Raw genomic sequence first — 26,753 nt, 5'->3', positions numbered from 1 at the left:
GACCTTATCTTGATGATGAAGACTCGGTCTAACAAAGTTTGTCCCCTCAAGATCCGTATATTGCAGAAGACGCCATTCCTAGCCTATAGCACCGATCACATTATTTGTCTAACAAACGGGAAAAACTTGTACAAAAACATTCAAATAGGAACCGTGACATGTCATTGTAACGCCGTCCTCTCTGAACAAAGTTAAATTCGAAGGATTATCCAATGCAGAGATCATAATCATCTCTGACCAAAAGAAAAATAGATGTTCATTAATTCAAGAAGCAATGCTAGAGATGGCAAATGTACATAAGGTATCCAAACAACATCAATCCTCTATTTCCTCCTCACTACAAGAAGGAAGGGAGGGAGGAGAGAAAGAATTAATTAGTTGATGAGTTGTCAATAGTTCAATACTCATGGTATCAAATTGCCTTCCCCAGGCAAGGCGCTGTGAAGTGTGAACAATTGATTTCACAATTTCCAATTACTATAAGCTGGAGAAACGTTTTTAGTATTATCTTCAATGTTTTTACTTTCCAATCAAAACGCAAAAAGTATAAGTGAAAGTAGAAACGGTTTGCAAATATGTATGTCTGAAGGCTACACTGTCAACCCATAAGGACAGTTTGCTAAGGCTTTAATTTCTGTTCTCCCAGTAATCTGAATGAGGACAGATTGGATGATCTTGAACAGATGTCAGTGAAGTGCATGCCTCTTCGATTGACATCGTTTGTCTCTGAGTACTCCCAGCGATGGTCTCCAATGAGTAATTGGACTCAAAATGTTTCCTTGTTTCACTGATCTCATGAGATGAGGCACTTGAATCTAAGACTAATTCCTCAACACGAGCCCTACCTTCAAGCATGCTCACCACTGAAGACATGGCAGGCCTAAGTGCTGCAGAGACATTACAGCAAAGGAGAGCCACATTGATGGTAATCATCACGTCTTCTTTGTTAAAATCTGAGCCCAACCTTGGATCGACTAGGTCTAACAAACTTCCTTTCTCTTTTAGAAGAAGTGCCTAGAAACAGGAAAGCACAAACAACAATATATAATTAAGTTTTCTATGTGTTTATGTTAAATTTCGTTTCACTGATTAAAGTGTGATAGGGGACAGAAAGCCTCTTTTATTCCGAGGACAAGATATAACAAGTGAAATCTTTTATTTTTTGAGAATAGATGTATACAAACATCTCCAAGAGTGCTACTGGTCACTATATAAGATCTGATATTAAGAAAGATGAATGGCAAGCTGAAGAGACGTTTAAAACTAATAAGTAGCAAATGAAGGTTGAGTACTAGATATTGGTTCCTGATGAAAATAAAAAAGTAAATGTGCACACTATTAATCTAAATGGAAACAAATAGCGGACCAACAAAATTCAAATTAAATAAGGAGCTATGTTCTTAATGTTACCCAATCAAGAATGTAGAAGCACTCTCCCTTGGAGTGGTATGTTGTGTTGCTCCTTCCACAGACCATTTCCAACACAAGAATTCCGAAACTATACACATCTGCTTTATCAGTCAGATAACCCCGCATTGCATATTCAGGTGACATATATCCACTGTCAAATCATGAAATAACACATGAATTGAATTCCTCACCTCGAATTTAAAGAAATCGTAAAAGTTGTAATTATCTGAGAGTAGGATTTTTCTAATGGAATGCTTAAGATAAAAAGTAGCAACAAACCCTAGCTTAAAGGATTTTTCTGGAAATTTTCTGATAACAATAACAGCTGTGTATATTAGGTAAAGAGACCTCTCACTTTGCTCTACTTTTTTTATTTGCCAACTTTTTTCTTCCCTATTGGGGTGGATTTTAAAGATCAAAAGCTAGGAAGCGTTAAATATTTACTTTTTGATCTGGAAAAGAAAAGAAGTTGAAAGAAAGGGACTTACTGAGTTCCAGCAATCCTAGTGCTTATATGGGTACTATCATCTTCAACAAGCTTGGCTAGGCCAAAGTCAGATATCTTAGGGTAAAGATTTTTATCAAGTAGCTTTGATGTCTCTATGAACGATCTTCAACCGTGATTCTTCATGAAGGTAAGCCAAACCTTTTGCTATACCAACACAAATCCTGTGCCTTGTTGACCAATCTAACTTCAACTGACTTTCTTTTGCACCTTCAATTTATCAAATCAATAAAATGTAGTTATGAGAAACTAGATAGATCTATCTTACTATAAAATCTCTGAATAACGACTTGCATGAAAAAAAAAAAAAAAAATTAAGTTTGGAAAAGATTATGCTAGGAAAATACTAACCAAACAAGGCACGTCCAACACTGTTATTTTCCATGTACTCATAGACAAGCAACAACTGATTTCCTTCAATGCAGCATCCATAGAGCTTGACAAGATGAGGGTGTTGCAGAGCAGAAATCATGCCAATCTCATTCACAAATTCACGATTTCCTTGCTTTGATTTGGCAGAAAGTTGCTTAACAGCAATTACAGTGCCATCTGATAGTTGGCCCTGCATTCATAATACATAGTCAAAATCCCCTTCACTAAAAAGAGAAAAGAGACTTTAATTATTAAAGAAGCTTAAATGCAACAAATAATAGAAATTATTGGTTCAGAAGAATACCTTGTAAACAGGACCAAAACCACCTTCTCCAATCTTGTTGGCTATGTCAAAGTTTCCTGTGGCATCTTTGATTTGTCTCAAGCTAAATCTACCCGTTTGCAGGTCAACACCTTTTAAATCTGTGGAAGAAGCAAATTCTTCTAGATTGTTCCCGAAAATTTTAGGATGATGGCATTCTTAGATTTTGATATCTTGAGCTGATTTGTGGCCTAAAGTTCACTCAAACTAAATTCTTAGCAATACAAATAAGCATCAAGTATGTAAGATGTTTAGTGTTACAGAATGAGAAGATCAGTATCAAAACCATTACAGGCACATGTTATATGTGATGTAGGGGTTGTCAATGGGCAGGGCAGGGCCGGCCCTGCCCAAAATTAATGGGCTCGGGCTGGGCCGAGTAGGGCCAAAACATATTTTTTTTATTTTTCGGGCCGGGCAGGGCCGGGCTTCTCTTAAAAATCAAGGCCCAGGGCCTTACGGGATTTTTAGGGCCGGGCCGGGCCGGGCTTTTTTGGGTGGGCAGGGCCGAGCCCATTATATTTATATGTCATATTATTTTGTTAAAAAAAATACAAAAAGCTATGAAAAAATTATGATATGTTAATGATTGACCAAAATAAAATACAAAATTAAAAAAACATATGACCTAATGCAATAATTAGTTCAATATAACTACATAAAAAGATATTAATACAAGAATTGAATGGGCTTTCGGGTGGGCTTATAAGGCCGGGCCGGGCGGGCTTTAATGGGCATATAACGGGTCGGGCCGCGGACCGGGCCTGGGCTTTGAACCCTCCGCCCTAGCCCTGCCTCGTGCCCAATGGGCAGGGCCGAGATGGGCTTTGCTGCGGGCCGGGTCGGACTTTTGCCCACTAGGCCGGGCGGGCGCCCATGGGCTTTTAGGCCCGCGGGCCAAATGATGACCCATTGTGATGTAAAGCCATATAGAGCGATGTATATATTCATCTTAAATTTGAAAAAGTAACAAAACCATTGTAACAAAATCAACCGCAAATACCTTGCTCCAAAGTCCTTTCTCGTCTTAGATAGCCTCTCCACCAAAGATAACCCAAAATCAGCAATACAAGTAATACTCCCCCTGCAGCCATACTTCCAACCACTGCACCTATAGATAACCTCTTTGATATGGGTCCTGACGGGGTTTCTGCCGGGGGTTCAAAGTCTGAAAGAAAGAGAAAAGAGTTTTAGGGCCGGATACCCTTTGGTGGAACCTTTATATAAGTTTTCAATAAGTGAAATGTAATGAATTAATTTGCAGTCAAAGGTTATTTTGATGCTTTACATTATATAGTATCCTTAGGTGAAAAAGGAAATATTTATGCAGTACTTATAAACAACCTTCACGTGGAATGTATTGCGTTTAAAAATAAAACACCTAGAGAAATATGAAGCAATGTGCGCCACTCAGGTCGAACTTCCAAAACGGTTGAGTTACTGAACGCCTAACACGTAAATTTACTTATGAGAAATTTCCAATAGTTGACAGAGCTTAACTAAAAGACATAGCAGTGCAAAATCACCTGCTGGAACCACAGATATGGCGGAGATAAGAGGACCATAAACTCCTCTTACAGGGAGACCTGTGGTTCCTTTCCCAGCCCAAAAGAAACGGATCTCCAAGGTATTAGTAGTTACAGCAGCAATATACTCTTTTATGACTGCCTTACCAGCCCCACCTGCCTCATCTGCAATATTGAAATCCTTCAGCACTCGTATGCCCTGCAATATACTTATACAGTTACTAGCTTAACATTTCAGACACTTATACGGTTGATTTAAAAATAAATAAATAAATAAATAAAGTGTATATAATTAGCTACCTGAATGTAAACATCAAATATGCGCCTTCCCAAGCTGCTATATGTTGGACCATTTGTAAACATTATCTCTGCAAAATGGAGGTTTACTGTGTAGTTTCCATTCAGCAGGCAAAACCCATAATAAGTTAGAGAGATGGGAGAAAGGCGCGCAGTCGTGTATAGTTGACCATTGACCATAGAGAGTCTAGATGAATTATTGGACCAAGTAAAGTGGTCTGTAGAACTGTCATCATCAGGGAAGTAACCAGTGCTGCTTGACACCCAATTTGTGCTGCTCATATAATATGATGAAGGTCCATTTGCAACTGTATCCTCATCATATGTTGTTCCATCAATTGTTACTCCACTTCCTCCACAATTTATATTGAGAGAGTACCATCCTGTGCAACAAGTGATTAGAATCCGAACAAGAGAAATTTAATTATAGCTCCCTCGTGCATTGTAAAAATTCATAATCTTATCCCGAAGCTAGCATTCAACTATCATTTGTTTTAAATCAAGTCCCTTGCAATTGTAACTCTAGTTGCACGCACACTCCCCCTCTTAATGTAATCGGTTACACCATACAGCAACTGTCACCGTTGAGTAACAGTAGCACCAATTTATCCCAAATGAAACCCCGGAATCATAAATCTTAAACGCCCTGAACCATTCTAATCCCCTTATCTCCAGAACCCCAAAGAACTCAAAGAAGATAAATCAATGCTTGAAAGCTTATGGCAATACCTAAGCAACCGTCTAATGGCATAGAACTGAAGGGGCACAAATTAAAACACGCCAAAAATAAATAACAATCTAAAAATCCATGGTACATACTTTTGGTCAAAAGATCAACTTTTTAAGGAGGTATTAATTGTTTGAAAAAGATAAAGCCAATTATATATACTGTTTCTTTTTGGGATGGAATGGTTAGAGGGAGGACTGAGCAACTGCAAATTCAGGTTGATGAAATTTCTAAGTCAATCATTTCAATTGCCTCTTGGGAGGAAATGTACTTTTTGAACTATACAGTAAAAATCACTGAAAAGAGTTTACCAGAAATCTACATACACAAATTCACCAATCATATTAAGTGACTTAAGTTGGATTAACATGAAGATCAAATTACTCAAAATGTAAACTACTAATCGAAACTCACATATATGTATGTCTGAAGGATATAAGTTCATAGAAACCAAACTTACTTTTTGAACATGTTGTAGTTTTATTGCTCAAACATGAAACAGCTCTGCAGATTAAATAATAGTGGTCCAAAGAATGTCAGCAAGATAACATCATAAATGAAAATCAGCTGTATAGTAAGAATTAAGATATACACTATGGAATGGGTTAAATTCCTTCTATGGTAGCTAAGCTATTTGGACAATTTGCACCTAGTCAATAAAAGAGACCACTTGGTACTTGAAGTTATCCTCCGTTAGACCATTTGGTGTAAAGCGTATAATTGGGAATGAAGAAAATGAAGCTAAGCTAGCTTAGTAATGAATCTAATCCTCACAGCTTATCTCCATGATGGTTCCAGAAGAGGACACACGTTCAATTGCTATAGAGTAGTTAGTGAAATCAGTTAGTCTTGGCTTAATAGTGAGTTAAAATAAAAACAAGGGAAATTCCTTAATTTCTTGTAATCACGAAAGCCTTATACAATTACCAAAAGATAACAAGCAGAGAAGGTAGATTCCGTTGTTTAGCTTCTTCAATTTGTTCATACCTTGTTCTTGTTCTTCATCTTCTTCAATTTTTCACCATTTCTGAAAAAAATCTAGCATTTGATACCAAATGGTCTGTCGGAGGATACCTCTTTTATTGACTAGGTACCAAATTTTCCAAGTACCAATACATCAAATACCATAGAAGGAATTTAACCTTAGAGATATAATGCATGATTTCAGAAGATTAATTTGAAGCTTACGAACTGTTGCCCTTTGAAGAGCTTGAAAACAAGTTCCTGTAGAGATTATTAACACAAATTGAAAAGTTAAGCGTAATTTACAAATACAAAACGACCAGATTTGAGGATAATGAAAACTTTCTTACCAGCCTGCTTGTGGCTGACAATTTACAGGCCCTGAGGTGATAGTGAAATTGTTATATGAAAGATCACTGCACATAGAGAATATACATAATGCACATTTAATGCCTGTCTCATGTCTATAAGAGCAAACCAAGATCCCAAATTCTAAGTCACCAAATATGCACCATTATACAATACCTCGTAAGAGATAGAATAAATTCCATTATCAAGTAACAAAATATTAGCATTGGGAAGAGAACCTTACACGTTTTCTCCTACCATCCACAGAGGCTCAGATCCATTCAGCAAATTTCCAGTTAAGAATCTAAACAATTAGTACCAGAAAAAATCAGTAAAGAATGTAGTGTTTGTTATCAAGAATTTTATGCTCAATAGCCAATAGGTTTGCTTAAAGTACGACTGCATGCAATAGATCAGTATTTTCATCTTGAATGCCTGCCTGCATCACAAGATCGTCTAGATCTGTTACAAATTGCTTACATGTAATCCAAATTATTCGTTGGAGCAACAAAGCTCCTTGGGACTTTTCCAGTTAGCTTGTTGAAGCTTAGGTCTCTGCAAACAAACCAATGTCAAATGCATTTAAATAAGAGAACAATATATACACTTCAAAAATAAAAATCTTTCCAGGAAATATACCAATTAAATATTTTCTGAACAGCATAATGAAAAGGCCTTAAATGAATCACGTACATGCTCGCGCACATCACCACATTTTGTGAGAAGCAAAGCACAAAAGTTTGAAGTTAACTGATAAAGCCTTTCGAATATTGTAATCTCCACTTAAAGGACAGTTATCAGGTCACTTGAATTCAAAGTAGAATTATATATTGTTTAACCGAAAAGGTAATCTACCGGAACCAAACCCTGAAACATGATTACCATATGTTGGTTAATCAACATGCGATGCAAGAGTTTCTACAATCAATGAAATCCATTTTCCAGCTACCAATTCTCGAAGGATATAAGGATGGGAAAGATTCAACTAGATTCTATGCACAAGAGGATAATGTATATTGTTAGAGACAAAGGGTAATGGTAGAAATGCCATTAAAATACAAGCAATGAAATATATGATAGTCCTGTAGGATATGCCAATTTCAGGGGGTAGAATTTCTACAACTCCTTAAACTTCTGTCTTCTTCCTCATTTTCCATTTCCACTATTCCCTCTCTCTAATTAATTTTTCTGTGTCCTCCACCAAAAAAAAGATTGCTCTCTTTCACTCACTCACACACACACACACAAGGCTTTCTTCCCAGCCCTCGATTACAGTGCTTGTGTAGTCGGTACAGCTATCTTTTGAAGTCCCTCTAACATTTTCTAAATCATGCAATAATACCAAGATCCTCCTTTCTTAGTAGAATAATAAAATATGGAAAGAACATGTTTATAAGGCAGAGAAAGGAGAAAGAAAAAAAAAAGGAACAGAGATATCTGGTAGTTCTGCACTAACAAGGTTGTCAACTCTGTCATGTCCGAAAAATATTCTGGTAGCTGTCCATTAATATTGCAACTCCTCAACATCCTGCAACACATAAAAACGAAAATTTTGAGTTTACAAGGGGTTCTTGTACAACCATTAATTAATGTTTGCCAAGCATTAACTCACAGTATCTTCAAGTTTTTCATATCCTCAAGTAGAGGAAAGGATGATTCAGGTCCATTCAAGTCAGTAATTCTCCTGCATGTTAAAATTGATGCATGAACAAAAGTTTTGTAATTCCTAATCTATTTGAATTTATAAAGACATAAGAGCCGAACTAACAGGTCAGTTAAACTTGTCAAGAGAGAAATTCCAGAAGGAATTGGTCCGGTCAAACCACTAGCCTGAATCCCTCTGTAACAAGTCACAAGTTGGATTAGTGACAGTAAAATATTCAGAATCAAGCAACAGATGACATGTATGAAACAAGTATCACTCACAGTTTCTGAAGATTTGTCCAGTTTTGAATATAATTTGGTATCTTCCCATAAAAGGAATTGTCAATAATCCGACTGCATGATGATGGGAAAAAAATACCAATTATTCTCAGAATGGGAGAAATAATGACCAAGTCGGGTGAGGAAACCTTATGTGAAATAGAAAATAAGAGCTTACAAGTCTTTTAATTTGGTAAGCTTTGCAAATGTATCCGGCAACTCCCCAGTAAAATTGTTCGAGGTAAGAATGCTAACAAATTAAGGGGAAGCAGTTATAAATAAAGATATGACATTGGTTGATTTGCTGAAAAAAAAAAAAAAATATTCTGCATGTGTTTACTGCAATGAAATTATATATATACCAATTATTTTTTATCAGGGGTAAAATTCTAATAGTACATCTTACAGTGTTTCTATGCTCGGCAAAAATCCAAGTTCCCAAGGAAGACCTCCAGAGAAATAATTGAAATCCATGGTCCTACACAAAACAAATTCAATTTCAATAATTAACAAACTTATTCAAAAACTCCATAAATCAAGGGGGAAAGGAAACAAATATTTCGTCAAAACTTACAAACTTTTCAGGGTGGTAATATTTGCAAGCTCAACGGGGATAGAACCTGTCAAGCGGTTTCCAACAAGAGAACTGCACCATTACTCAAATGTTAGAACCACTTCTATGAAAGAAATGGCTATGTGACATAAAATGGCCATGATCAAATTTGAAATGCACAAAACCCCCTTAAGTATACTCAAAATGCTACTACCCAAATGGCTCATGAATGCTCAGGGGCCATCAAATGAACAACTAACTCTCAGAATAATAGAATCCTCGTCTTTAAAAGAAATGGCTTAAGGTCGACATTGTAAACATGGCTGAAGACCATAACATGATTATCACACACACACACACATGTTTATAGAGAGAAAACAGAGTACATGTTAACTAGTGGCAGGGAGCCCCATTGAGGAGGGATGGTTCCATTCAGATAGTTACGGGCGAGGTCACTACAGAAGAAAGAAAGAATAGTTAATGTTAAGAGATATTTAGAAAAAAAAGATTCAATATGACCAAATTAAGGTCTTCTTGTGCTTACATTTGTTGGAGATAGGGAAGCCTTGCCAACTCTGACGGAAGTGTTCCTGGCAAATTCTGAGCTCTCAGAAGTCTGCGCATCATCACAAAACGGAGTTTAAACGCAATTTAACAAACACCTGTTACACATTAATACTACTGTACCTAAAAGGATTCACAATCACACAACTGAGACCAAAACAGTTAAAATAGTGTAACCAAGTGGATGGCTGGACTTTTCTTAGCCCTGCAGGATTGGATTGAACTCAGGTGATGATGGCATTGGAAAGAATAAAGCTTAAAATTCTGGGTGCCAAACTTACAAACAGTTGGAGTGCATTTTTTCCGAAATCACATTGCTCTAGTTTAGCTACAACAAGCAACTAAATTTTTTTTTATATTGAGATCATACGGTCGATTGTTTTCTGGGCTCAGAGACTAATCCGTTCCAGGAATTCATGCCAAAACGCTTCCTCCCCCTGGCCCCAAGAATAGATTGAGATTTAACTCTAGCGTCTTTTGGATTTGAACTCGGGTGTGGGGGTTTCACACTGGGAAGTGAAAGCTACAGAAGCAAAGCTAAGCAAGAGAGAGAAATGTAAAATGAAGAAGATGATCTATTCCATCGATGATGAAGTTAGGTACAGTAGGACTATATATAGTAGCTGAAAGAACACAGATGATTGACACGTGTATACTATCTATAGCTCACATGAAGACAACTCATGCATACTGATAACAGAATTAGTACCTAATTAACCTAACTAATTAACCCTAATTAACTAACTAACACTCATAATCCTAACACCCCTCCTCAGCTTGATGGGAGGTGTAAAGCATCAAGCTGGAGCAAAGATAAGAGTGTTGAGGTGAGCACAGTCCTTTAGTGAAGAGATCAGCCAGCTGATTTCTGGATGTGATGAATTGCAGTTTGAGAGAGCCGGCCTTGACTTGATTGCGAGTAAAATGCACGTCAACCTCAATGTGCTTCAACTTGGAATGATAGACTGGGTTTGTGGTCAGGGCAAGAGCAGAAATATTGTCACAATGAAGCACTGGAACATCAGCAAGATGGACATGAAGGTCATGGAGTAAATGCATTAACCACATGACTTCTGAGGTAGTGTCTGCCATGTTCCTGTACTCAGCTTCAGTGGAGGACCTAGACACAGCAGTTTGTTTCTTACTGCACCAAGATATTGGAGAATTATGAAGGAGGATCACGAATCCTGTGGTAGACTTTCGATCATTTGGATCCCCAGCCCAATCAGCATCACAATATGCTTGAAGTTGTAGTGCAGTGTCTTTGTGAATGTTGTGACCCTTCTGGAAGAAAATACCTTGATCCATGGTGCCTTTGATGTATCTGAGAATCCTGTGTGCAACAGTCATGTGTTCATCAGTAGGATTGTGTAGAAATTGACAAACTGAGTTGACTGCGTAGGAGATGTCTGGCCTTGTGAAGGTTAGATATTGGAGGCATCCAACCAAACTTCGAAACTGAATAACATCATGAGACTGCAAGGGAGTGCCTGTGTCTTTGAATAGCTTTAAACCAGATCTGCAGGGTGTAGAGTGAGTGTGACAGTCGTCCAAGCCAGATTTATGTAACAAATCTTTAGCATATCTCCTTTGTGAAACAAATAAACCATCTGGCATATACTGAATCTCAAGACCAAGGAAATAATGGAGTTTTCCCAAGTCTGTCATGTCAAACTCCTGTTGCAAAGCATGTTTAACTGAAGCAATCAATATTTCACAAGAACCAGTAATGATTATATCATCCACATACAGAAGTAGAAAGACATAATCAGACTGGGATTGTTTGATGAACAGGCTGGGATCAGCATAGGAGGAAGAGAAGCCAATAGTGGGGAGAAAAGCAGTGAACCTCTCATTCCAAGCTCTGGGGGCCTGCTTAAGACCATAGAGAGACTTATTTAATTTGCAGACATAGTGAGGAGTATGAGGATCAACAAAGCCACCAGGCTGTGTCATATAGACCTCCTCAGTTAGGAGACCATGCAAAAATGCATTCTTAACATCTAACTGATGAAGTTCCCAGCTATGATAGGCAGCCAAGCAAAGAATTAGTCTCACTGTTGTATGTCGAACCACAGGAGAAAAGGTTTCATCATAATCTACTCCATATTCCTGACTGAATCCTCTTGCAACAAGTCGTGCTTTATGACGAGCAATAGAGCCATCTGCATTTCTCTTGACTTTAAACAACCATTTGCAGGAGACAAGATTTTTGTCAGGGGGAAGAGGTACCAAAGTCCATGTGTGTTGATGCATAAGAGCATTATACTCCTCAAGCATTGCATTCTTCCATTCTGGAGTTTGAAGTGCAGCTTTGTAGTTGGCAGGTTCTGTGGCACTCGGATCAAGACAATCATGAGAGAATGATGCCAGAAAACATTTCTTCTTATGAATACCTCTTTTGGCCCTTGTAATCATGTGATGATCATTGAAAGAATTAAGAGCAATGCCTTCAACAGGGTGAAGAATATTAGCTTCTGAGATATGAGTGGAAGAAGCTGGAGCAGTGTCACAATTAAGAACAACTGATATTGTACCAGTTCCAGGTTGAGAAGACAATGATATGGTGCCATCTCTTTCAGCAAATCGTATAACAGTGTCAGCTTGAGGAGCAAAGATATTACTTGAAGAGGGAGAGATCAGAATCTCAGGATCATTATTTACAAAATTACAGTCATTGGTGACATGAAGAGGTTCTAAGTATGTGTCATGACTGTCAGAGGAAGCAGGGACACTGGGAGTGGGACTATCACAGGCAGCAGGATCAGAGGGCACAGGATGATCATTATGTAAGGGATTAGAAGATAATGGACCTGAAGTGATGTGTGATGTGGTGACAGATGCAGGCACATGGGTTTGTGTATGGGACTGATTTTGAGCAAAGCAAGGCACAGTAGTCTGAGCTTGAGGAGATGACAGATGAGGATGTCTTGTAGAAGATGATGTCGGCACTGTGCTCACTGCATAAGGAAAGGTGGTTTCCTCAAAGAAAACATGCCTTGAAATGATATATTTCCTGTTAGAGGGACTGTAACAGATATAACCTTTATAACCAGCAGCAAAGCCAATAAAGACACACTTAGTAGTCTTAGGTTGCAACTTATTTGATCTATATGGTGTCAACAAGGGATAGCAAGCACAGCCAAACACCCTGAGCATATCCACCTGTGGAGTAGACTGATATAGCACTTCATATGGGGATTTCATGAGGAGTACCTGAGTAGGCATTTGATTAATCAGAAAAGCTGCAGTAGCACAGGCATGATACCAGAACTGATTGGGAAGAGAGGCATTTTGTAGAAGGGTTACAGCTGTCTCTCTTAAATGTCTGTTCTTTCTCTCTGAGATTCCATTCTGTTGAGGAGTATAGGGACATGCTACTTGATGAACAATACCACTGTTATTCAAGAATTCCTTAAACTTTGCATTGATATATTCACCTCCTCCATCACTTCTAAACTTTTGTACAGTAGCAGAGAATTGAGTAGAAATGTATGCACACAGTGATTTGAAGTAGGAAAGGACTTCATTTTTATTTTTCATTGGAAACATCCAAGTGAAGCGTGTACAATCATCAATAAAGAGAACAAAGTATCTGTATCCATCTATGGACAGGTGAGGGGAAGGACCCCACACATCAGAATGCACAAGCTCAAAGGGTGTAGCACATCTAGACTGAGAACTAGGAAAAGGAAGTTTGTGAAATTTTCCTAACAGACATGACTCACAGACACTTTTCTCACTATCAGAAGCTTGAACTATGTTGTGTTTGCTCAGCATTACTTTGATCACCTCATTGGATGGATGGCCAAATCTCTGATGCCAAAGAAAATGTTGCACCTTTTGACCAAGAAAAGCTGAATGTGAAGTAGAAGCTGTTTGCTGAATACTTGCAGTTGTTTTTGTGTTCTGAATACTTGAAGTAGAAGCTGTAGCAGATGCTTTATTGAACATTGGTAAATCAAATGGTATGGGATAAAGGCCTTGCTTACTCAGTCCCTGGTATAATATCTTGCCCTGCACCTTGTCCTGTATTACACACATGAATTCATCAAACCAGACTGAGCAGTTATTTTGTTTGCATAGTTGATAAATGGAGAGCAAGTGTGCTGCAAGATCAGGAATTAATAGAATATTGTCCATTTTAAGCAGTCCTAACATTGCATTACCAATGTGAGTAATTGGGAGTTGATTACCATTACCAATCTGCACACCATCTGTGTTTGGATATGGAACAACATTGTTGAGTAGTTGCAAGTTGTTGGTCATGTGGTTGGTGGCACCTGTGTCAGCTAGCCAAAATTGTGGAGCAAGGTTGGGAGCAGCAGCAACCATGGCAGTGGCATTAGAATCCTCAGAATCATTTTGTTGTCCAGGAAAACCAATAATGAAGAAGCACCTATCTGCAGTATGTCCATGTCTCCCACAATACTGGCAGCCACCTTGATTTGAGTTATTGTTGCCTTGTAGGTTCATAGGAAGAGATCTGCAGGTTTTGGCACTATGACCAACCTTATTACACCATTGGCAAGTAATAGAATTACCACCTCCAACATTGTTGTTGCCAATAGTCCTGAAGCCACCATTCTGATTGCCAGTTGCAGTTATGCCATTTCCTCTTCCTCCAAAATTGTTGCCTCTGCCTGCATTGTGTTGAAACCTGCCAGGTCCTCTTCCAGCATAAAAGCCTGTCATGCCATTATTGGGATTGAACACAGGATTGAACATAGGTGTGAATCCATAAGGCATAGCTGGGATAGGAACATATGGAGTTTGGGTAGACATTGGAAAGGAAGGTAATCCCTGAGGCACAACACCAGGTGGTGCAGAAGATGCAAGACATTGAGTTGTGAATCCAGGTGGTGCAGAGGTGTTGGAGGATGAGGCCTGTGATGCAAACTGTATGGCTTGAGTTTGAGGCAATTGTGATTGCTGAGACACAGATGATGGTGGTGTGGAAGTGGCATAAGTAGTTGCAGAAGATGATGGCAGAGTGTGTGGACTGATCTTTGCAAGCATTGCAGTAAGCAGACTCTGCAGGCCTTGTGCTTCATTTCCAATATCCATTTCAGCAGCTTTAAGCAGAGTTTTGAGTTGACTGAGTGATGCACAAGTGAATTGAGCACGTATAACAGTCTTTATTGCTGCAAACTCTGAAGGTAGACCATTGAGAACTGTGACCACAATATCTTCATCATCAATAGACACTCCTACAGTCTCAAGAGCATCCTTTGCAGCTTTGATTTTATCAAGATAAGTCTCAATGTCATCAGTCCCTTTCTTCACATTTTGGAGGTTTGATTTTAGCTGCAGAATGTTTTGCTTGTTAGCATCAGCAAATTTTAGCTTGAGTCGAGTCCATAAGTCTTGAGCAGACTTGCTCCCAACAGCACATGTCATAGCCACAACACTTAGAGTTTGGCCTATCATGTTGACTATGCTCTGATCTTGAGTCTTCCATGAAATATACTCAACAGATATTGTGTTTGTAGAGCCATCAGAGGCAAGTACAAATTGTGCAGGACAAGGTGTTGAACCATCAACAAATCCAAAGAGGTTTTGGCCTCTAAGGAAAGACTCCATCCGAAACAACCAGGTAGGATAATTTGTGTCATCAAGAAGGATATTAGGAAGGTAAACAGTGGTTTGATGCGAAGAAACAGTCATGATTGTAGATATGAGATACTGAGAGATAAGGCTAGGGTTTAACTAGACAGATTGAGCAGAAATTGAAGAGACTATATGAGAATTCAAACAAGTTCACTATATGAATCTAGGCACCAAGACAGGTATGTATATCAACACGAACACAGATGAGATTGCAAAAGCTAGGGTTAGAGATTTCAGATCTAGATGATTCAACAACTTTCTGAGTATAATTGTGATAACAGGAAGCAATGAACACACAATTGCACAGATCAAGTATCAATTTTTCAGTAGAATTACAATGAATTCCTCAAGAACAAGAACTGGAAATTTTATCAAGAATCGATGATGAATGACTTATCTGAGCTCCAATCTGAGCTAATATGAACATCAACAAGAAGATTTGCAGTCGATATATATGAGAATAGTGGATTTTCAGTGCTCCAAGAACGCAACCTGAGCTCTTGATACCATGAAAGCTACAGAAGCAAAGCTAAGCAAGAGAGAGAAATGTAAAATGAAGAAGATGATCTATTCCATCGATGATGAAGTTAGGTACAGTAGGACTATATATAGTAGCTGAAAGAACACAGATGATTGACACGTGTATACTATCTATAGCTCACATGAAGACAACTCATGCATACTGATAACAGAATTAGTACCTAATTAACCTAACTAATTAACCCTAATTAACTAACTAACACTCATAATCCTAACACCCCTCCTCAGCTTGATGGGAGGTGTAAAGCATCAAGCTGGAGCAAAGATAAGAGTGTTGAGGTGAGCACAGTCCTTTAGTGAAGAGATCAGCCAGCTGATTTCTGGATGTGATGAATTGCAGTTTGAGAGAGCCGGCCTTGACTTGATTGCGAGTAAAATGCACGTCAACCTCAATGTGCTTCAACTTGGAATGATAGACTGGGTTTGTGGTCAGGGCAAGAGCAGAAATATTGTCACAATGAAGCACTGGAACATCAGCAAGATGGACATGAAGGTCATGGAGTAAATGCATTAACCACATGACTTCTGAGGTAGTGTCTGCCATGTTCCTGTACTCAGCTTCAGTGGAGGACCTAGACACAGCAGTTTGTTTCTTACTGCACCAAGATATTGGAGAATTATGAAGGAGGATCACGAATCCTGTGGTAGACTTTCGATCATTTGGATCCCCAGCCCAATCAGCATCACAATATGCTTGAAGTTGTAGTGCAGTGTCTTTGTGAATGTTGTGACCCTTCTGGAAGAAAATACCTTGATCCATGGTGCCTTTGATGTATCTGAGAATCCTGTGTGCAACAGTCATGTGTTCATCAGTAGGATTGTGTAGAAATTGACAAACTGAGTTGACTGCGTAGGAGATGTCTGGCCTTGTGAAGGTTAGATATTGGAGGCATCCAACCAAACTTCGAAACTGAATAACATCATGAGACTGCAAGGGAGTGCCTGTGTCTTTGAATAGCTTTAAACCAGATCTGCAGGGTGTAGAGTGAGTGTGACAGTCGTCCAAGCCAGATTTATGTAACAAATCTTTAGCATATCTCCTTTGTGAAACAAATAAACCATCTGGCATATACTGAATCTCAAGACCAAGGAAATAATGGAGTTTTCCCAAGTCTGTCATGTCAAACTCCTGTTGCAAAGCATGTTTAACTGAAGCAATCAATATTTCACAAGAACCAGTAATGATTATATCATCCACATACAGAAGTAGAAAGACATAATCAGACTGGGATTGTTTGATGAACAGGCTGGGATCAGCATAGGAGGAAGAGAAGCCAATAGTGGGGAGAAAAGCAGTGAACCTCTCATTCCAAGCTCTGGGGGCCTGCTTAAGACCATAGAGAGACTTATTTAATTTGCAGACATAGTGAGGAGTATGAGGATCAACAAAGCCACCAGGCTGTGTCATATAGACCTCCTCAGTTAGGAGACCATGCAAAAATGCATTCTTAACATCTAACTGATGAAGTTCCCAGCTATGATAGGCAGCCAAGCAAAGAATTAGTCTCACTGTTGTATGTCGAACCACAGGAGAAAAGGTTTCATCATAATCTACTCCATATTCCTGACTGAATCCTCTTGCAACAAGTCGTGCTTTATGACGAGCAATAGAGCCATCTGCATTTCTCTTGACTTTAAACAACCATTTGCAGGAGACAAGATTTTTGTCAGGGGGAAGAGGTACCAAAGTCCATGTGTGTTGATGCATAAGAGCATTATACTCCTCAAGCATTGCATTCTTCCATTCTGGAGTTTGAAGTGCAGCTTTGTAGTTGGCAGGTTCTGTGGCACTCGGATCAAGACAATCATGAGAGAATGATGCCAGAAAACATTTCTTCTTATGAATACCTCTTTTGGCCCTTGTAATCATGTGATGATCATTGAAAGAATTAAGAGCAATGCCTTCAACAGGGTGAAGAATATTAGCTTCTGAGATATGAGTGGAAGAAGCTGGAGCAGTGTCACAATTAAGAACAACTGATATTGTACCAGTTCCAGGTTGAGAAGACAATGATATGGTGCCATCTCTTTCAGCAAATCGTATAACAGTGTCAGCTTGAGGAGCAAAGATATTACTTGAAGAGGGAGAGATCAGAATCTCAGGATCATTATTTACAAAATTACAGTCATTGGTGACATGAAGAGGTTCTAAGTATGTGTCATGACTGTCAGAGGAAGCAGGGACACTGGGAGTGGGACTATCACAGGCAGCAGGATCAGAGGGCACAGGATGATCATTATGTAAGGGATTAGAAGATAATGGACCTGAAGTGATGTGTGATGTGGTGACAGATGCAGGCACATGGGTTTGTGTATGGGACTGATTTTGAGCAAAGCAAGGCACAGTAGTCTGAGCTTGAGGAGATGACAGATGAGGATGTCTTGTAGAAGATGATGTCGGCACTGTGCTCACTGCATAAGGAAAGGTGGTTTCCTCAAAGAAAACATGCCTTGAAATGATATATTTCCTGTTAGAGGGACTGTAACAGATATAACCTTTATAACCAGCAGCAAAGCCAATAAAGACACACTTAGTAGTCTTAGGTTGCAACTTATTTGATCTATATGGTGTCAACAAGGGATAGCAAGCACAGCCAAACACCCTGAGCATATCCACCTGTGGAGTAGACTGATATAGCACTTCATATGGGGATTTCATGAGGAGTACCTGAGTAGGCATTTGATTAATCAGAAAAGCTGCAGTAGCACAGGCATGATACCAGAACTGATTGGGAAGAGAGGCATTTTGTAGAAGGGTTACAGCTGTCTCTCTTAAATGTCTGTTCTTTCTCTCTGAGATTCCATTCTGTTGAGGAGTATAGGGACATGCTACTTGATGAACAATACCACTGTTATTCAAGAATTCCTTAAACTTTGCATTGATATATTCACCTCCTCCATCACTTCTAAACTTTTGTACAGTAGCAGAGAATTGAGTAGAAATGTATGCACACAGTGATTTGAAGTAGGAAAGGACTTCATTTTTATTTTTCATTGGAAACATCCAAGTGAAGCGTGTACAATCATCAATAAAGAGAACAAAGTATCTGTATCCATCTATGGACAGGTGAGGGGAAGGACCCCACACATCAGAATGCACAAGCTCAAAGGGTGTAGCACATCTAGACTGAGAACTAGGAAAAGGAAGTTTGTGAAATTTTCCTAACAGACATGACTCACAGACACTTTTCTCACTATCAGAAGCTTGAACTATGTTGTGTTTGCTCAGCATTACTTTGATCACCTCATTGGATGGATGGCCAAATCTCTGATGCCAAAGAAAATGTTGCACCTTTTGACCAAGAAAAGCTGAATGTGAAGTAGAAGCTGTTTGCTGAATACTTGCAGTTGTTTTTGTGTTCTGAATACTTGAAGTAGAAGCTGTAGCAGATGCTTTATTGAACATTGGTAAATCAAATGGTATGGGATAAAGGCCTTGCTTACTCAGTCCCTGGTATAATATCTTGCCCTGCACCTTGTCCTGTATTACACACATGAATTCATCAAACCAGACTGAGCAGTTATTTTGTTTGCATAGTTGATAAATGGAGAGCAAGTGTGCTGCAAGATCAGGAATTAATAGAATATTGTCCATTTTAAGCAGTCCTAACATTGCATTACCAATGTGAGTAATTGGGAGTTGATTACCATTACCAATCTGCACACCATCTGTGTTTGGATATGGAACAACATTGTTGAGTAGTTGCAAGTTGTTGGTCATGTGGTTGGTGGCACCTGTGTCAGCTAGCCAAAATTGTGGAGCAAGGTTGGGAGCAGCAGCAACCATGGCAGTGGCATTAGAATCCTCAGAATCATTTTGTTGTCCAGGAAAACCAATAATGAAGAAGCACCTATCTGCAGTATGTCCATGTCTCCCACAATACTGGCAGCCACCTTGATTTGAGTTATTGTTGCCTTGTAGGTTCATAGGAAGAGATCTGCAGGTTTTGGCACTATGACCAACCTTATTACACCATTGGCAAGTAATAGAATTACCACCTCCAACATTGTTGTTGCCAATAGTCCTGAAGCCACCATTCTGATTGCCAGTTGCAGTTATGCCATTTCCTCTTCCTCCAAAATTGTTGCCTCTGCCTGCATTGTGTTGAAACCTGCCAGGTCCTCTTCCAGCATAAAAGCCTGTCATGCCATTATTGGGATTGAACACAGGATTGAACATAGGTGTGAATCCATAAGGCATAGCTGGGATAGGAACATATGGAGTTTGGGTAGACATTGGAAAGGAAGGTAATCCCTGAGGCACAACACCAGGTGGTGCAGAAGATGCAAGACATTGAGTTGTGAATCCAGGTGGTGCAGAGGTGTTGGAGGATGAGGCCTGTGATGCAAACTGTATGGCTTGAGTTTGAGGCAATTGTGATTGCTGAGACACAGATGATGGTGGTGTGGAAGTGGCATAAGTAGTTGCAGAAGATGATGGCAGAGTGTGTGGACTGATCTTTGCAAGCATTGCAGTAAGCAGACTCTGCAGGCCTTGTGCTTCATTTCCAATATCCATTTCAGCAGCTTTAAGCAGAGTTTTGAGTTGACTGAGTGATGCACAAGTGAATTGAGCACGTATAACAGTCTTTATTGCTGCAAACTCTGAAGGTAGACCATTGAGAACTGTGACCACAATATCTTCATCATCAATAGACACTCCTACAGTCTCAAGAGCATCCTTTGCAGCTTTGATTTTATCAAGATAAGTCTCAATGTCATCAGTCCCTTTCTTCACATTTTGGAGGTTTGATTTTAGCTGCAGAATGTTTTGCTTGTTAGCATCAGCAAATTTTAGCTTGAGTCGAGTCCATAAGTCTTGAGCAGACTTGCTCCCAACAGCACATGTCATAGCCACAACACTTAGAGTTTGGCCTATCATGTTGACTATGCTCTGATCTTGAGTCTTCCATGAAATATACTCAACAGATATTGTGTTTGTAGAGCCATCAGAGGCAAGTACAAATTGTGCAGGACAAGGTGTTGAACCATCAACAAATCCAAAGAGGTTTTGGCCTCTAAGGAAAGACTCCATCCGAAACAACCAGGTAGGATAATTTGTGTCATCAAGAAGGATATTAGGAAGGTAAACAGTGGTTTGATGCGAAGAAACAGTCATGATTGTAGATATGAGATACTGAGAGATAAGGCTAGGGTTTAACTAGACAGATTGAGCAGAAATTGAAGAGACTATATGAGAATTCAAACAAGTTCACTATATGAATCTAGGCACCAAGACAGGTATGTATATCAACACGAACACAGATGAGATTGCAAAAGCTAGGGTTAGAGATTTCAGATCTAGATGATTCAACAACTTTCTGAGTATAATTGTGATAACAGGAAGCAATGAACACACAATTGCACAGATCAAGTATCAATTTTTCAGTAGAATTACAATGAATTCCTCAAGAACAAGAACTGGAAATTTTATCAAGAATCGATGATGAATGACTTATCTGAGCTCCAATCTGAGCTAATATGAACATCAACAAGAAGATTTGCAGTCGATATATATGAGAATAGTGGATTTTCAGTGCTCCAAGAACGCAACCTGAGCTCTTGATACCATGAAAGCTACAGAAGCAAAGCTAAGCAAGAGAGAGAAATGTAAAATGAAGAAGATGATCTATTCCATCGATGATGAAGTTAGGTACAGTAGGACTATATATAGTAGCTGAAAGAACACAGATGATTGACACGTGTATACTATCTATAGCTCACATGAAGACAACTCATGCATACTGATAACAGAATTAGTACCTAATTAACCTAACTAATTAACCCTAATTAACTAACTAACACTCATAATCCTAACACCCCTCCTCAGCTTGATGGGAGGTGTAAAGCATCAAGCTGGAGCAAAGATAAGAGTGTTGAGGTGAGCACAGTCCTTTAGTGAAGAGATCAGCCAGCTGATTTCTGGATGTGATGAATTGCAGTTTGAGAGAGCCGGCCTTGACTTGATTGCGAGTAAAATGCACGTCAACCTCAATGTGCTTCAACTTGGAATGATAGACTGGGTTTGTGGTCAGGGCAAGAGCAGAAATATTGTCACAATGAAGCACTGGAACATCAGCAAGATGGACATGAAGGTCATGGAGTAAATGCATTAACCACATGACTTCTGAGGTAGTGTCTGCCATGTTCCTGTACTCAGCTTCAGTGGAGGACCTAGACACAGCAGTTTGTTTCTTACTGCACCAAGATATTGGAGAATTATGAAGGAGGATCACGAATCCTGTGGTAGACTTTCGATCATTTGGATCCCCAGCCCAATCAGCATCACAATATGCTTGAAGTTGTAGTGCAGTGTCTTTGTGAATGTTGTGACCCTTCTGGAAGAAAATACCTTGATCCATGGTGCCTTTGATGTATCTGAGAATCCTGTGTGCAACAGTCATGTGTTCATCAGTAGGATTGTGTAGAAATTGACAAACTGAGTTGACTGCGTAGGAGATGTCTGGCCTTGTGAAGGTTAGATATTGGAGGCATCCAACCAAACTTCGAAACTGAATAACATCATGAGACTGCAAGGGAGTGCCTGTGTCTTTGAATAGCTTTAAACCAGATCTGCAGGGTGTAGAGTGAGTGTGACAGTCGTCCAAGCCAGATTTATGTAACAAATCTTTAGCATATCTCCTTTGTGAAACAAATAAACCATCTGGCATATACTGAATCTCAAGACCAAGGAAATAATGGAGTTTTCCCAAGTCTGTCATGTCAAACTCCTGTTGCAAAGCATGTTTAACTGAAGCAATCAATATTTCACAAGAACCAGTAATGATTATATCATCCACATACAGAAGTAGAAAGACATAATCAGACTGGGATTGTTTGATGAACAGGCTGGGATCAGCATAGGAGGAAGAGAAGCCAATAGTGGGGAGAAAAGCAGTGAACCTCTCATTCCAAGCTCTGGGGGCCTGCTTAAGACCATAGAGAGACTTATTTAATTTGCAGACATAGTGAGGAGTATGAGGATCAACAAAGCCACCAGGCTGTGTCATATAGACCTCCTCAGTTAGGAGACCATGCAAAAATGCATTCTTAACATCTAACTGATGAAGTTCCCAGCTATGATAGGCAGCCAAGCAAAGAATTAGTCTCACTGTTGTATGTCGAACCACAGGAGAAAAGGTTTCATCATAATCTACTCCATATTCCTGACTGAATCCTCTTGCAACAAGTCGTGCTTTATGACGAGCAATAGAGCCATCTGCATTTCTCTTGACTTTAAACAACCATTTGCAGGAGACAAGATTTTTGTCAGGGGGAAGAGGTACCAAAGTCCATGTGTGTTGATGCATAAGAGCATTATACTCCTCAAGCATTGCATTCTTCCATTCTGGAGTTTGAAGTGCAGCTTTGTAGTTGGCAGGTTCTGTGGCACTCGGATCAAGACAATCATGAGAGAATGATGCCAGAAAACATTTCTTCTTATGAATACCTCTTTTGGCCCTTGTAATCATGTGATGATCATTGAAAGAATTAAGAGCAATGCCTTCAACAGGGTGAAGAATATTAGCTTCTGAGATATGAGTGGAAGAAGCTGGAGCAGTGTCACAATTAAGAACAACTGATATTGTACCAGTTCCAGGTTGAGAAGACAATGATATGGTGCCATCTCTTTCAGCAAATCGTATAACAGTGTCAGCTTGAGGAGCAAAGATATTACTTGAAGAGGGAGAGATCAGAATCTCAGGATCATTATTTACAAAATTACAGTCATTGGTGACATGAAGAGGTTCTAAGTATGTGTCATGACTGTCAGAGGAAGCAGGGACACTGGGAGTGGGACTATCACAGGCAGCAGGATCAGAGGGCACAGGATGATCATTATGTAAGGGATTAGAAGATAATGGACCTGAAGTGATGTGTGATGTGGTGACAGATGCAGGCACATGGGTTTGTGTATGGGACTGATTTTGAGCAAAGCAAGGCACAGTAGTCTGAGCTTGAGGAGATGACAGATGAGGATGTCTTGTAGAAGATGATGTCGGCACTGTGCTCACTGCATAAGGAAAGGTGGTTTCCTCAAAGAAAACATGCCTTGAAATGATATATTTCCTGTTAGAGGGACTGTAACAGATATAACCTTTATAACCAGCAGCAAAGCCAATAAAGACACACTTAGTAGTCTTAGGTTGCAACTTATTTGATCTATATGGTGTCAACAAGGGATAGCAAGCACAGCCAAACACCCTGAGCATATCCACCTGTGGAGTAGACTGATATAGCACTTCATATGGGGATTTCATGAGGAGTACCTGAGTAGGCATTTGATTAATCAGAAAAGCTGCAGTAGCACAGGCATGATACCAGAACTGATTGGGAAGAGAGGCATTTTGTAGAAGGGTTACAGCTGTCTCTCTTAAATGTCTGTTCTTTCTCTCTGAGATTCCATTCTGTTGAGGAGTATAGGGACATGCTACTTGATGAACAATACCACTGTTATTCAAGAATTCCTTAAACTTTGCATTGATATATTCACCTCCTCCATCACTTCTAAACTTTTGTACAGTAGCAGAGAATTGAGTAGAAATGTATGCACACAGTGATTTGAAGTAGGAAAGGACTTCATTTTTATTTTTCATTGGAAACATCCAAGTGAAGCGTGTACAATCATCAATAAAGAGAACAAAGTATCTGTATCCATCTATGGACAGGTGAGGGGAAGGACCCCACACATCAGAATGCACAAGCTCAAAGGGTGTAGCACATCTAGACTGAGAACTAGGAAAAGGAAGTTTGTGAAATTTTCCTAACAGACATGACTCACAGACACTTTTCTCACTATCAGAAGCTTGAACTATGTTGTGTTTGCTCAGCATTACTTTGATCACCTCATTGGATGGATGGCCAAATCTCTGATGCCAAAGAAAATGTTGCACCTTTTGACCAAGAAAAGCTGAATGTGAAGTAGAAGCTGTTTGCTGAATACTTGCAGTTGTTTTTGTGTTCTGAATACTTGAAGTAGAAGCTGTAGCAGATGCTTTATTGAACATTGGTAAATCAAATGGTATGGGATAAAGGCCTTGCTTACTCAGTCCCTGGTATAATATCTTGCCCTGCACCTTGTCCTGTATTACACACATGAATTCATCAAACCAGACTGAGCAGTTATTTTGTTTGCATAGTTGATAAATGGAGAGCAAGTGTGCTGCAAGATCAGGAATTAATAGAATATTGTCCATTTTAAGCAGTCCTAACATTGCATTACCAATGTGAGTAATTGGGAGTTGATTACCATTACCAATCTGCACACCATCTGTGTTTGGATATGGAACAACATTGTTGAGTAGTTGCAAGTTGTTGGTCATGTGGTTGGTGGCACCTGTGTCAGCTAGCCAAAATTGTGGAGCAAGGTTGGGAGCAGCAGCAACCATGGCAGTGGCATTAGAATCCTCAGAATCATTTTGTTGTCCAGGAAAACCAATAATGAAGAAGCACCTATCTGCAGTATGTCCATGTCTCCCACAATACTGGCAGCCACCTTGATTTGAGTTATTGTTGCCTTGTAGGTTCATAGGAAGAGATCTGCAGGTTTTGGCACTATGACCAACCTTATTACACCATTGGCAAGTAATAGAATTACCACCTCCAACATTGTTGTTGCCAATAGTCCTGAAGCCACCATTCTGATTGCCAGTTGCAGTTATGCCATTTCCTCTTCCTCCAAAATTGTTGCCTCTGCCTGCATTGTGTTGAAACCTGCCAGGTCCTCTTCCAGCATAAAAGCCTGTCATGCCATTATTGGGATTGAACACAGGATTGAACATAGGTGTGAATCCATAAGGCATAGCTGGGATAGGAACATATGGAGTTTGGGTAGACATTGGAAAGGAAGGTAATCCCTGAGGCACAACACCAGGTGGTGCAGAAGATGCAAGACATTGAGTTGTGAATCCAGGTGGTGCAGAGGTGTTGGAGGATGAGGCCTGTGATGCAAACTGTATGGCTTGAGTTTGAGGCAATTGTGATTGCTGAGACACAGATGATGGTGGTGTGGAAGTGGCATAAGTAGTTGCAGAAGATGATGGCAGAGTGTGTGGACTGATCTTTGCAAGCATTGCAGTAAGCAGACTCTGCAGGCCTTGTGCTTCATTTCCAATATCCATTTCAGCAGCTTTAAGCAGAGTTTTGAGTTGACTGAGTGATGCACAAGTGAATTGAGCACGTATAACAGTCTTTATTGCTGCAAACTCTGAAGGTAGACCATTGAGAACTGTGACCACAATATCTTCATCATCAATAGACACTCCTACAGTCTCAAGAGCATCCTTTGCAGCTTTGATTTTATCAAGATAAGTCTCAATGTCATCAGTCCCTTTCTTCACATTTTGGAGGTTTGATTTTAGCTGCAGAATGTTTTGCTTGTTAGCATCAGCAAATTTTAGCTTGAGTCGAGTCCATAAGTCTTGAGCAGACTTGCTCCCAACAGCACATGTCATAGCCACAACACTTAGAGTTTGGCCTATCATGTTGACTATGCTCTGATCTTGAGTCTTCCATGAAATATACTCAACAGATATTGTGTTTGTAGAGCCATCAGAGGCAAGTACAAATTGTGCAGGACAAGGTGTTGAACCATCAACAAATCCAAAGAGGTTTTGGCCTCTAAGGAAAGACTCCATCCGAAACAACCAGGTAGGATAATTTGTGTCATCAAGAAGGATATTAGGAAGGTAAACAGTGGTTTGATGCGAAGAAACAGTCATGATTGTAGATATGAGATACTGAGAGATAAGGCTAGGGTTTAACTAGACAGATTGAGCAGAAATTGAAGAGACTATATGAGAATTCAAACAAGTTCACTATATGAATCTAGGCACCAAGACAGGTATGTATATCAACACGAACACAGATGAGATTGCAAAAGCTAGGGTTAGAGATTTCAGATCTAGATGATTCAACAACTTTCTGAGTATAATTGTGATAACAGGAAGCAATGAACACACAATTGCACAGATCAAGTATCAATTTTTCAGTAGAATTACAATGAATTCCTCAAGAACAAGAACTGGAAATTTTATCAAGAATCGATGATGAATGACTTATCTGAGCTCCAATCTGAGCTAATATGAACATCA

General features: G+C 39.5%; 3 protein-coding genes and 1 pseudogene across 6 annotated transcripts; all 4 read right to left on the bottom strand.

Moving 5' to 3' along the window:
* Positions 1 to 605: 605 nt before the first annotated feature.
* Positions 606 to 26,753, bottom strand: part of LOC133728297 (probable leucine-rich repeat receptor-like serine/threonine-protein kinase At3g14840) — a 28,926-nt pseudogene continuing 2,778 nt past the window's right edge.
* On the bottom strand, positions 13,373 to 15,154 carry LOC133728301 (uncharacterized). 2 transcript variants are annotated; one of them, XM_062155694.1, is made up of 2 exons: positions 13,707 to 15,154; positions 13,373 to 13,539 (listed from the first exon to the last, which is right to left on the bottom strand). In XM_062155694.1, the coding sequence occupies exons 1-2, from the start codon at positions 15,091 to 15,093 to the stop codon at positions 13,499 to 13,501; spliced, it is 1,428 nt and encodes a 475-aa protein (XP_062011678.1). In that variant the 5' UTR covers positions 15,094 to 15,154; the 3' UTR covers positions 13,373 to 13,498. The 2 variants fall into 2 exon arrangements, with proteins under 2 accessions (XP_062011678.1, XP_062011679.1); XM_062155695.1 differs by having other exon boundaries at positions 13,713 to 15,154.
* On the bottom strand, positions 18,975 to 20,756 carry LOC133728299 (uncharacterized). 2 transcript variants are annotated; one of them, XM_062155692.1, is made up of 2 exons: positions 19,309 to 20,756; positions 18,975 to 19,141 (listed from the first exon to the last, which is right to left on the bottom strand). In XM_062155692.1, the coding sequence occupies exons 1-2, from the start codon at positions 20,693 to 20,695 to the stop codon at positions 19,101 to 19,103; spliced, it is 1,428 nt and encodes a 475-aa protein (XP_062011676.1). In that variant the 5' UTR covers positions 20,696 to 20,756; the 3' UTR covers positions 18,975 to 19,100. The 2 variants fall into 2 exon arrangements, with proteins under 2 accessions (XP_062011676.1, XP_062011677.1); XM_062155693.1 differs by having other exon boundaries at positions 19,315 to 20,756.
* LOC133728298 (uncharacterized) lies at positions 24,577 to 26,358 on the bottom strand. Of its 2 annotated transcripts, none has more exons than XM_062155690.1 (2): positions 24,911 to 26,358; positions 24,577 to 24,743 (listed from the first exon to the last, which is right to left on the bottom strand). In XM_062155690.1, exons 1-2 carry the CDS (start codon positions 26,295 to 26,297, stop codon positions 24,703 to 24,705), a joined length of 1,428 nt encoding a protein of 475 aa, XP_062011674.1. In that variant the 5' UTR covers positions 26,298 to 26,358; the 3' UTR covers positions 24,577 to 24,702. The 2 variants fall into 2 exon arrangements, with proteins under 2 accessions (XP_062011674.1, XP_062011675.1); XM_062155691.1 differs by having other exon boundaries at positions 24,917 to 26,358.

Source organism: Rosa rugosa, chromosome 2, assembly GCF_958449725.1.
Source record: "Rosa rugosa chromosome 2, drRosRugo1.1, whole genome shotgun sequence".
Classification (NCBI taxonomy): Eukaryota; Viridiplantae; Streptophyta; class Magnoliopsida; order Rosales; family Rosaceae; genus Rosa; species Rosa rugosa.
Note: the sequence above shows the minus strand (reverse complement) of the source record. Positions and strands in the feature narration are given on the sequence as shown.